This window comes from Pholis gunnellus (genome assembly GCF_910591455.1).
Source record: "Pholis gunnellus genome assembly, chromosome: 13".
Classification (NCBI taxonomy): domain Eukaryota; kingdom Metazoa; phylum Chordata; class Actinopteri; order Perciformes; family Pholidae; genus Pholis; species Pholis gunnellus.
Genome location: NC_136540.1, coordinates 7,306,416 through 7,318,341, shown reverse-complemented (window position 1 = coordinate 7,318,341; position 11,926 = coordinate 7,306,416). Strand labels below are relative to the sequence as shown.

Here is an 11,926-nt window from a genome sequence, read left to right as displayed (position 1 = left end):
TGTCTTACCACTGCAAGTTGTCTCTCTTAATACATCTTTGGCTTCAAACTTCTTCTTACCTGTTTTGGTCTTTTTTGGCTTAATTTTGGATCAGCAGCTGAATTCTGTAGGAAATATTAAATCCCAGCTCACCAACCACAAGATACAACATCAATTCAAATACATCAATGTGGATATTATTACCTATTTTCCCCTTGATAAAGCTCTGCATATTTACCCACAAGAAATTTGAAATTTATAAATAACAAAAATATTGCCATGCTTTTTCATAAACACATAGGTGGAGTGAAGCTGATTCATTGCTTTAGTATGTAATTGTAGAATTCTTGAATTTTTTTATGTGTTGGTTTATTTGATAAGGGACAGTGCACATTAATAAAAACATTGCTGTAAATGCGCCAGAGGTAGCCAAGAGGCTATTTTTCATCTGTAGTCCCAAAGCAGATGTTACAAAAATCACGTGCAACTTTTAAGTAATAACCTCATAAACTCATGCAAGCCCATTGATGGTTCTGTTTTTACAAACTCGCATTGTGTTGTCAAGCAGTAGAACATACAAGAGCTTTATTTTACATTCCAGTGTGGATCCTGTGTCCCATATGCCAGGGCAACATTTTGAGTTGTTGCGCCAGACATCAAGTGTATTTCTAAGCGATGTAATGGTGCAGCCATAGAAAACAACTTAAAGAGATAAGGAGTCCAAGATCACAACACTAACAAAGAAGGTTTTCCAAGAAATTTTTACTATAAAACCGTACATATTTGGGAAGCCATGTTATAAATAAAATGTAGTTATTAAATGTGTTATTCATGAGTTAGACTTCTAATCTTTGACCTCAATTATTCATTAATATGTATATCAAATGTTAACATAATAATTTATTTATTGATCACACAGTGGTTTAAATATTAGCAGTGTGGCAAGAAAACTATTGCTTTGCCTTCAGCAGAGCGCGTCATATTTAGAGCCTCCAGCTTGCCGTACAAAAACAAATATGGCGTCTTCCGCGGATGTACACGTCCGAATTTGTGGACAAGAAATTATAAAATATGACTTAGAAATTAAGGCTCTTGTTCAGGTAAGAACACGTGGTTTGTCTGTTGATTCATCTTTTTTTATCTCATGCTGGTATCGAATGTCGTCATCAGATCTAAAAGTTGCTCCAACCGTTAGCTAACAAAAGCTAATGTTAGCTTACAGTTACGCAGGTAAAGTCAAGAAGCATTGAGGTACACTGAGTGTCGGTTCTTCAGTGTAATGACAGTATATTTGTTCAACTTTATTCCCATCACTGATCAGCGATCCCTCCATTTTTTGATTGTCTAACGTTATCGTGAAACTAGCTAGCGTTAGCCGATGTGAGGATTAGTTATTATTAGTTGAGAAATGGGTTTTAAAATCACACCAGACCTTTTAACCAAACAATGAATGTTACAAAGGTAACCTTGTAAGTTAACTCTTGTAAACCCAATAGTGTTACCAAACGTACGCCCAAACACTAGATGTAAACCCTATTTTATGTATATCTTTACATTTAAATCTATTAAAGCTGAAACAATTGGTCGCTTCTTTTAGATAATCGCGAGTGAATTACTTATTGACATTTAAATAAGCGATACATTATTTATTCTAAGTCTTCTTTTATAATATTGTTAGACTGAGTATATATAATATACAAAATATAAAAAACCCGTAGCTACATCTGCAGATAAATCCATAAAGAGTTACAGAATTAATATATATTATATCATGTTATTTGAAAATATTTACAATACTGTAGTATTGTGTGTCAAAGGAAAGGTTTACTGTTATGTTTTTTATTTACAGGATTAATGTCAAACAATTTTCAGTTTATGTAGTAAATATGATAATAAAGCATTACTTTGGGTGTGTGATTGGTGTTCCCCTTTAGTATTGAGTTTTATAAACAAAATTAGAAGCAAATAAATATGAAACGATTGATAATACCTCTCTGTATGTGATTATGGGTCACCACCACTCATTTTAACTTGTAGTAAAATGCATTATATTTAAAGAACAGAATGATTTAATTAAGTCGAGCTGTATTTTCCAAAATGAAATAAAAAATCAGTCGTTAGCATTATGTTTCAGTGTTAGTTTTTCTCTTACAGACCTTAGAGTAGATCATGATCCTATCATCATAAATACAGACCATGTCATTTTGTTTGTGTGTGTGTGCGTGTTACCTGCAGGACATCAGGGATTGCCCTGGACCTCAGTCAACTCTCATGGAGTTCAACTCTCAGGTCAAAGAGAAGTTCAACAAGCTCAGACTCAGAATACAGGTCAGGGCTCACATCACCACGTGTGTGTATACTGTGTTGCATCTGACAGATTTCTTGCTTAAAATCCAAACTGTCTTATTTGATGCGGTGTGCCGTTGTCAGGATCTGGAGCAGATGGCCAGAGAGCAGGACAGAGAGACGGACAGACTGGCCATCCAGGCGGAGACGGAGAGCCAGCGAAGGCAAATGTTGAGGTGTGTGTGTGAACTCATTTTCCCCATGAATCACTGACTTTATGCACATCATCAATCCCACTTAAATGCCAGCGTCCAGTCGAGTGTTTTTAAGTGAGTGAACCCATCTTTATGTCGCTCTCAATCAACACATCGCGATGAGCTGTGATGCTTGGTTGGAACCCCTCTGTACATCAGGTTTGGTGGAAGCTCTAATTTATCGTGTTCATGGTGCTTTTGGGAGTAGTTAACATTCTAGGTGTTGATCCTTAAAAAAAAAAAAAAATGTAATACATTCATACCTGTATCTAATAATAGTTTGAGAGGCAGATAAATGCAAGTGTTACATTTGGTGTAGATGAGTTTAAACAGCATGCACACAAAAAGATTCAGACACACAGACCAGTTGAGGTGAACATACCTATAACAGAAACTGAAGTTGTCACAGTTGTTTTTTGTGTTATTTCTTCCTGTGGATTCCAGTAACCAGACAGCGTGGAGGAAAGCTAACCTGGCTTGTAAACTGGCCATAGACTACACGGAGAAGGACGAGCTGCTGCATGGAGTAGAAAACCAGAGCACCAGACAAAGGTCAGTAAGCCCAGAGGCTTTACTGTGGCGCTGACACGATGAGCCAATCAGCTTCATGCCATTATATATTTAACATGGCATGTGTTTTGCTTTTGTTCAGCCTAAACACCCATCCCAGCATTTATTACACCTCAGTCAAACTCTCTGGTCCCTTCGTAACCGAAGTCCAGTCTGAAGAGACTATTTGCATTTTAAAAGTTTGTCTCTCGGCTGCGTTCAGTGTTACTGATACACTGTTCACCAGTTTCTTTCTTACTGCAAATGCGGCCTAATCGTTAGTAACAGACATTTAAGTTGCTTCTGAAGTCTTTATTAATAATATAATTGCAGCTAAATCATTAACCACCTCCCTATTATATTAATCCTGTCCGAATGGAGTGATTACATTTTTAACGAGTCATTCGTTTTTACATTTAAGAACTCTGATTAAAAACGTATGCAGTCACAGTCTGTGATTTTTGCTTTTAGTCTGGATTTTAAACATAACTTGATCGTAATTGTCTTATATTACAGCCAAGTTTGCCCTTTGTGTAAAATATGCTGCTCTGCTGACAGTTACTAGACTTGTGAAGTAATTTATTAACAGTGATTGACCCCATACAGACCTCAGATCTGCTTTGTGTCTGTTTTTGTATCAGGAAGGTGACCAAAGATAGCCTCGTAGAAACCAGTAACAACATCACCGAGAGTCTGATGTCTATGAGCAGGATGATGGCTGAACAGGTGAAGCAGAGCGAGGACACTATCGGCACACTGGGTAAGAAAAAAACTCTACTTTGTCGATGTGTTTTACTTGGTCAGGGTTGTAGTTTGTGTACAAAAGGTAAATCCAATTTACAACAATGTCTTTATCGCTCATCAATATTTACCAACACATATTAAGCCTTAAGCCTTTTATGCTTTCTTCTTCCTCCTCCTCCTCACACAGCCACTTCCTCAAGTACGGTGCATGAAACCAACGACGAGTTCAAAAGCATGACAGGAACCATTCACCTGGGGAGGAGACTGATCCTCAAGTACAACCGGCGGGAGCTGACAGACAAGCTGCTCATCTTCCTGGCTCTGGCCCTCTTCTTCGCCACCGTCCTCTACATCCTTAAGAAACGTCTCTTCCCTTTCATTTAGCTGCCTCGCTAAAGAACTCACGTAGGCTGCAGGCTGTTGTATCACTCAGCAGAAAGTTACCACAGGGGCTTTTAACAGATATGGACTACATGAAGACTGGACTTTCGCACAAAGAGACAAGTGTCTAGTGAGAACTTTTCATATTGTTTAGCTTCTTAATTATTAGCTTAACAATATACAATATGTGAGTTTATAAAAAGGGTATAAAGGTTAAACTTAAATTGGTATTCTGAGGTTTCATGCAACAACAGTGATACGGTTAAAGCCTCAGCATGCTTCAAACAAACGTGCGCTGTTCAACCATGTCTCAAGGTAAAAGCTTTTATACTACTACTCAAAGCCGGCTGTCATAGCGCCCTCCTTCTTTCCCACGTCACATCCCAAGAGCTTTGGCTTTTCAGTGACTGTGTCGTCTTGAAGCAGCGATTTATACAAATTTAAGATAAGGGTGCACACTTTCAGGCAGTCGCTCCTCGAAGGCTGCATGAAAATTGTCAGCAGTGGAACAGAGCATTGAGAGAAGTTCAAATTCGGTCTACTTTTACACCTCTGCACTCCTGATCAGGAAGTAGGCGTGACTGATTTGGAAAAGCACTTTGAAGCATTCTGAGGCCTTAGTACTTCATCTGGCATTCTGAACTAACAAGGGTCAAAGCCATAGTATACATCAAACCTCACTTTGTTTACTTTTTGTCCAATTACAATCTGTGTGTGTGTGTGTTCAACAGGGAAAGTGTCTGTTTATCTGCTCTGGACTATTGCAAATACGCCATTGTTATAGTTATTGACAATTTACCTTGTGCCTTTCTTCCTTCCGACGTCTAGACAACTGATCTGATTACTTTCCTGTCCCGTAAAAGTAGTCTGCCACATTAAGTCAGAGACGTTGTGAATGTTGAACAATGTTTGTTAGAATAAAGTTTAATTCTTCTATTTCCCTATAATGAGGGAAGTGTTGATGTGAAGCGTTGCCACAGATGTGCCAGTAGATGGCAGGATACCCAACATTTACCACCATCAGAGATGCTTTTTATTAATTTGTATGAAGGAACTATTTTACAGGACTGACTGACCAACACACTTCTCTCTGTCAAGTGATGTCATTGTGATTTAATTTCAATCAAAATGCTTACACATGCATTGTTTTAGATTCATTTAAATAAAAAGTTACAAAACATAGCTTTGAAACCTGTGGTCTGTATGAAATGTGAGTCAAGTAGAGCATCAAAAATACATATTTATAACGTAACAGAAGAGTGCTTTCCTTCCTGCAGACTGAACCCTGACTGTCTACAAGATGACGTTTGATAGCATGTCCACTTCACGGTGCATAATAAAACGATACTCATAAATACAAAAAAACTGATTTAAATAGTAGAATACTGACTTTGAGCCATCAGCTGCACTTGAATAAAATCCCTGTGGTATTTACTCGTGTTTTCACTGCCCGTTGCTGCAGGATGCAGCCGCTGTGGTTTACTGTGACGTTGAAGTGAGGTAGATAAATGGTTTTCATCCTTGTAAAAAATATTACAGATTTAATAAGTTATGGTGCCTAAACTACTACCACCACTACTATTATAATAGTAATAAGTGCATGACTTTTGTGTACCATGTCTGCACCTTTGCTTGACTCGCCTGTCTGTTTATACAGCAGTAACATTGGTTTTCTCAGACATGAGGAGACCGAATTCGGTGGCGTTGTCGATCTGACTCGGCCCGTTCCTGTCCTCTGGTTCGGCCGCTTTGGTCGGCTGGTGCAGGGGTCCTTGATTGGTGATGGGCCAGGACACAGTGGGGGGCGGAGCGGTGGTGTGCTGCAGAGCTTGGCTGAGCGAGCAGGTGCTGCCGAAGCTGCTGCACAGAGCTCCCCAGTGTTGCTTGCACTGCCTGCGCAGCCGCTGGCCGACCCACAACCCGACCGTGTCGCCACACTTCAACAGGAAGTTCATCAGCTCCACATAAGGCCTAATGGCCCAAGCACACATGAGGATTTTTTTTTTTTAGCTTGTCTATGTTATGATTTCAATTACATCTTCATGACATACTATAATATATACTTTTTATTTTTTTATTATTATTTTTGTGACATACAGTTGTTACTTTTTAGACTTTTTTTACAAAATGTTTTGACATACTACACTGAATATTTATTACATTTTCCATGCAATACATTCATATTACTTTTTAATGATACCCTACACTTAGTTAAAAAAAGTCATGGTAAAATAAGATTTTTTTTCAACATGCTATACTATGACTTTTAATGACTTTTTAAAAAATGCTATACTATGACGTTTTTATGACTTACTATACTATGACTTTTTTCGACATCATAAAAAAGTAATGTTATAGAATGCCGAAGAAAGTCATAAAAAGTCATCGTATAGCATGTCGAAAAAAGTCATAAAAAAAAGACTTTTTTATGACTTTTTTCAACAATATTTTTTATGACTTTTTCGACATACTACACTATTTTCTCAACTTGATATGACTTTTTAAAGATTTTTTTCGATATACTATAATATCACTTTTTATATACTACTTTTTTTTTGTTAAACTGCGGGTCAATACTGCATTATTCCACAGAGGATGTGGTAATAATGTGATATGATGATATGATGTGATAAAAGTTTACTGATTGTGTGTCTCTGTCTCTCACCCCGGGGGAAACATCAGGTGGAACTGGACCAGGTTGCCCATGGTATCCAGGTGGTCTCGTGGTGCCAGGCAGAGCTGGTGTTTGGAGTAACACTCTCTCTGGAGCGAGAACACCATCTCTTTTACCGCTGAGCACCGGCGGCTCACACAGCTGAAGCGCTGCCGCAGTCCCAGCGCCATGCACCGCAACGCTTCCTTCACAAATGACTTTCCCTGGGAGGAGGAGAGCAACAGGAGGAATCAGTTTCATTTCTGATGTACTACAATGTGAAATCTGGCAGAGGATGTACTATGCCGTCTCCCCGGCCTCTGTCACTTCCTGTTTAAAATGATATGCCTGCAGACTGTCCTTTATTTTCTGTGTACATTGGATCCACCAGAATCTGACATGCTTGTGTGTGGTCGTTATCTTAAGTGAATAACGTAACAGTGTAACATTAGGCAGGCATCAGTGAGATTGAATACAAATAATGCCCATGCATGTGTTGTGAAAGTGGGTCATATCTATCATTTTACAGAGTCAAAGTAGGTGTATGTGTGTCCACTTACCAGAAGATAGTTGAGTTATAGGCAAGTGCAATATTTTCCTTTGTTGAGACACCATAGCCATTAACACATTAAAGTTACGGTCATAAAAATATTGTTAAAAAGTCATAGTATATGTCATAGAAGAAAATATCAGTGTAATATGCCATACAAATTTATGTTCACATAAAATAGTATGTCATAAAAAGTCACAGTATAGCATGTTATATGAAAGTAATAGAATAGGATGCCATAGAAATGTTTTAAAAAAGTCAAAGTGGGGAATGTCATTAAAGTCATAGAATGAATTGTCGTAGAAATGTTACCAAAATTGTCATCGAATAGTATGCCATCAAGAAATCATAGTCAATAATGTCATATAATAGTCATACTATAGTATATCATGAAAATGTAATAGTATAGTATAGCATGGTGTCATAAAGTCATGGTTATTATGCCATGAAAATGTCATAAGAAAAGTCATAATATAGTATTTCATCATTGCAATAAAGAATTCAAAAACGTCGTAGTATAATATGGCAAAAATGTCAAAGAATAGCATATCGTAAAAAGTTCATAGAATAATATGCCATAAAAATCTCAAAAATCAGAAGTCATAGTAAAGTATGACAGAAACAGTACTTGTACAGTATGTCATAGTGTAGTATGCCATACAAATGACCTAAGAAAAGTCATAGTATAGTACATGATATATCAAATACATCAAAAGTAAAATGCCATAATAAAGTAATAGTACAGTATTGTACAGAAAAAGTCATAAAAATGATATAGTATAGCACATCATAAAGATGTTATAGTACAGTATGTCATAAAACAATTCATAGTATAGTATGCCATTAAAATGCCATAATAAAGTATGTCGGGGATGCAAGGGTTACTTTTCCCAAACAAAAGGAGGATTAAAAGGTAAATCATGCCTACATATTTGTTTACTCATAGGATAGGATGATACACAAAATAGTTTATCTACAGAAGAATCAATATTTTCAAACCAAACAGAAGTGTAAAAGCATAACATAACAATTGTTCATTTGGTGAAAAAAGCTCCAAATTTGGCAGATGTGTTGATAGATATATTGGGAACTAAAGTGGGTATTGGACCATCAAAAACTTGCATCATGGTGGCCGGGGCAGACATTTGTTTTAAATGTCCACCAGCGGTTGGTCAACCTTTTCTATCTCATCGGACTAACAGCAATAACAGACATAATCTAGACCATAGTAACCCTGAGAACCAAATAAAATACACATTATACATGTACCAAATGTGATGCTTTCGTCAAAAAATGAACGATAGGTTAGCTGTAGCCACCCCGCTATTACTCCATTATATTCTATTTTCTTTTTTCTTTTGAAATTGTCGTGCTGCAGCCCACCTGTGAGTCATAGCACCCGGCGTTGTGCAACAAAGTGAGACAGATGCGGTGCAGCCCTTGGATTTCACAGGAATTGTTGTTGAAACACTGAAACGTCCCACAGCCGACATCCCCTGAACTCACCAGGCATCTCTGAATCTCCGCTGAGAGAGACAGAAGGACATAGAGAGAGAGATCTGTATTAACATACAGGGATACAGAAACAAGTGTGTCTCTCAAATCATGTGTGCTGTAGCCTATTCTAATTAGAGAGGACAATATAAGCATTACAAATACAATGATATCACACATCAGGATGACTTTGGGAACCTCCTGTCATGTCCAGGACTGCCTCGGTTCTACAGAAAGAAAGGTTAATGCCCTTGTCATGTAATTTTAGGCTGTTATGAGTTCAATGTTCTTGTATAGTTTGTTTGGATTCTGGGAAGTTTAACACAAGTAGTACACTACTGTAGTAGACAGCAGGATAGGATGACAACATCATCCAGAGGAGAGAGCAAGCTCAAACTGGACAACATGGAAAGCATTTATTTCACTTTGAAAGCAATATTTCATTTCAGTTTGATACGTGCTTGCAATGCACATTACATTGTAAGCAAAGAACTACTTCCCTGTCGTTCACATGTTAATTCTAAACAAAGATATTGCTTTGAGAAGAGTTTTTGTTCACTTTTGCTGAGGACACAATATCACTATACCCGAGTGGGACTCATGAAACATCACCTTTTGTTGTTAGTTTCACGTTAACCTTTAACGAACATATAGGATTCGTATGTTGTTCTCATGGTCTCTCTACTAGTTTATGCTTCTGTTGATGTTGTGCAGCTTGCAGGTCAGGCCGCCCTGCTGGTACGGAGGGAATGTGCTTTTGACGGGATCGAGCCGCCGGAGCGACGCATTGAGTTACAGCCACCAACAGAGCAGGAGAGCAAAAAGAGAGGCGCGCTCTGCTGCCCGGCTCAGCCGGCTAGAGGGATACAGTTAAAACTGATACAGGCTTTCGGGGTGAACGGCATGCAAACTATTCTGCTGATGCAATGAAAACATATAGAAGATGAAAATATTGGGCAACCATCAGTCGCCTTACCGTCAGTTTAACCTACCTCACTTCACTGCATACACATCAAAGGAGACTCAGCAATAATATACTTACTTATATAATAAATATTATAACAAATGTTCATGGCAGTGTGTCGTCACCAAGGCTATTGCACAGTGGCATCCGGTGAGGAGCATTGCAAATACCGCAGACAGACCACACATACAACATGCCCAATTGTATCGGTGCTAAATCTGGACGGAAGCCTAAAATACTGAATTGTTTTCTCAGCAGTAAATACACAATGCATGTCCAAAAACAACACAATTTCATGAAATGCAAAAAGCGCATATTCAAACTAAACCAAGCTCCCCCCAAAAATGTCAGTGTCTTCAGGCGCATTTAGTCACAGCGTAAATTGATGAAACAGTTAAGGCAGCAGTACACCTGCTGTTAGTACTCACCTGTGCTCTGCAGGGACAGGCGTTTTTTGACTTGGCTCACTTGTTTCTCATGGAAATCGTGTAGATCCGTGGTCAGCACCTGTTGACAGGCCAGGAGCAGAAAAAAAACAGCGGACACGTTCGCCGGCATGCTGTCGACTGACCGCAGCTTTGTATTCGAGATCTTGGTTTGTGTATAGTTTGTTCGTTGTATAGGTTGGAGCAGCACGGGCGCAGCCTTGCAGAGGAGTTTCTGCTGTAAAGTATTTTCCGCGGTATGAAGTTCTGAAATATATAAAGCCACATGAGCACTGCGCGTTCACATTGTATCTCCACCAATCACAGCGCAGCCCTGTGAACACACTACAATGGAGCCAAAAAGTGTATCATTGATGAGAGAAAAAGAGGACCGACAGGAACAGAATAGCTGCGATTAAATGAACTCGTTGATTGGGCTTCGATCTGATTTGGTTTTCCTATTTATTATCCAATATCAGTGGCGGACTCAGGCTGTCTGAGAGGCAAGGGCTAAACAATGTTTTCTAGCATGCAACGCAACCTATATGGCACTGCATAAGGACGCCCATCAGTGCACTGCATCTTGTTTCTCCACTGGAAGGGCATCCGAGAGGAAGCTTTCATTTATTCTATCTCATGTTGTAGCTTTCAAGCGGGCACTTCATCATGTCTTCTCCACTGGAAAGGCACGATCAACTCTATCTCTTTTTTTTTTATAAGGGCATCCAACAGGACACTTGTTGTGCTCCAGTGTCCAATAAAAATAATATTCTCTTATAACAGCTGTGCGATATAAGGTCTTCCTGTTCCTGGAGTCTGCAGTAAGGTCAAAACCTCAAGACATCTACACTCAATTACCGACCAGCCAGAGTGTGACGAGTGCGTCTGAGGGTTAGCAGCTGCTTTGTTGGCAGGGAAACGAGAGAGAGAGAGAGAGAGAGAGAGAGAGAGAAGGAGCGAGAGAGAGAGAGAGAGAGAAGGGGGGGGGGGGGGGGGGCATGACATGGGGGGATCAGGTTTTACAAATGTTGTGTTAGAGTGCTACATTCCTGTAAACTGTCACTTTTTTCATCACATCGGCCTGATATGCTTATATGAAGAAGCCTATAGTATTCTTCTACAAAATATCGAGTACCACTCCCTAAAAATGCACAATTTATGGGGTCATGAGTTGAAATGAATGGCTTTATTGACAGTTAATACATCATTTGGGCTATTGCTTTATAGCTCAGGTACATTTCATTATTGATACGAAGAAACATGGGGTTGCCAGGTTGGGTAAAAAAGAGCTTTCACAACATATATCTCAAGAAGACTAAGATGCTATAGCCATGCAGACTACTGCAGACGTCAACCATTTTTTAATGACCTATTAACATTTATAACTGCGGACTCAATTACATAATAGAAAGGGAGAAACCCATGAGCATCTATTAATATATTACGGCTATTTATAACTGAATTTTTACCACCGAGAAAGGATAAACACCCGCCAACCACCTAATGCAACCCTACATTTGTTATTAATGGCTTGGTTACTGGTTAATGCACACACACAAACATAACCATGCTCTGACTTTGATTAAACTTGCCTTGAAAAATATTAAGTCTGGTTGAAATGTCTGTGACCAAATATAATAACTATAA

General features: G+C 38.8%; 2 protein-coding genes across 2 annotated transcripts; one reads left to right on the top strand and one right to left on the bottom strand.

The window, feature by feature from the left end:
* Positions 1–974: 974 nt before the first annotated feature.
* Positions 975–5,330, top strand: bnip1b (BCL2 interacting protein 1b). The gene is made up of 6 exons (XM_079171276.1): positions 975–1,079; positions 2,215–2,307; positions 2,410–2,501; positions 2,964–3,071; positions 3,710–3,828; positions 4,000–5,330. Exons 1-6 carry the CDS (start codon positions 996–998, stop codon positions 4,194–4,196), a joined length of 693 nt encoding a protein of 230 aa, XP_079027402.1. The 5' UTR covers positions 975–995; the 3' UTR covers positions 4,197–5,330.
* Positions 5,331–5,842: 512 nt separating this feature from the next.
* Positions 5,843–10,412, bottom strand: stc2b (stanniocalcin 2b; the record flags this gene model as incomplete). The annotated part of the gene is made up of 4 exons (XM_079171880.1): positions 5,843–6,164; positions 6,859–7,070; positions 8,780–8,922; positions 10,283–10,412. 4 exons carry the CDS (start codon positions 10,410–10,412, stop codon positions 5,843–5,845), a joined length of 807 nt encoding a protein of 268 aa, XP_079028006.1.
* Between the last annotated feature and the right edge of the window lie 1,514 nt (positions 10,413–11,926).

Bases quoted from the DNA above. Each gene is read 5' to 3' on its own strand.
- bnip1b (XM_079171276.1), top strand. From the start codon at position 996: ATGGCGTCTTCCGCGGATGTACACGTCCGAATTTGTGGACAAGAAATT. The intron at 3,072-3,709 runs GTCAGTAAGCCC...TTTTTGTATCAG, and splicing joins AACCAGAGCACCAGACAAAG to GAAGGTGACCAAAGATAGCC. The intron at 3,829-3,999 runs GTAAGAAAAAAA...CTCCTCACACAG, and splicing joins GGACACTATCGGCACACTGG to CCACTTCCTCAAGTACGGTG.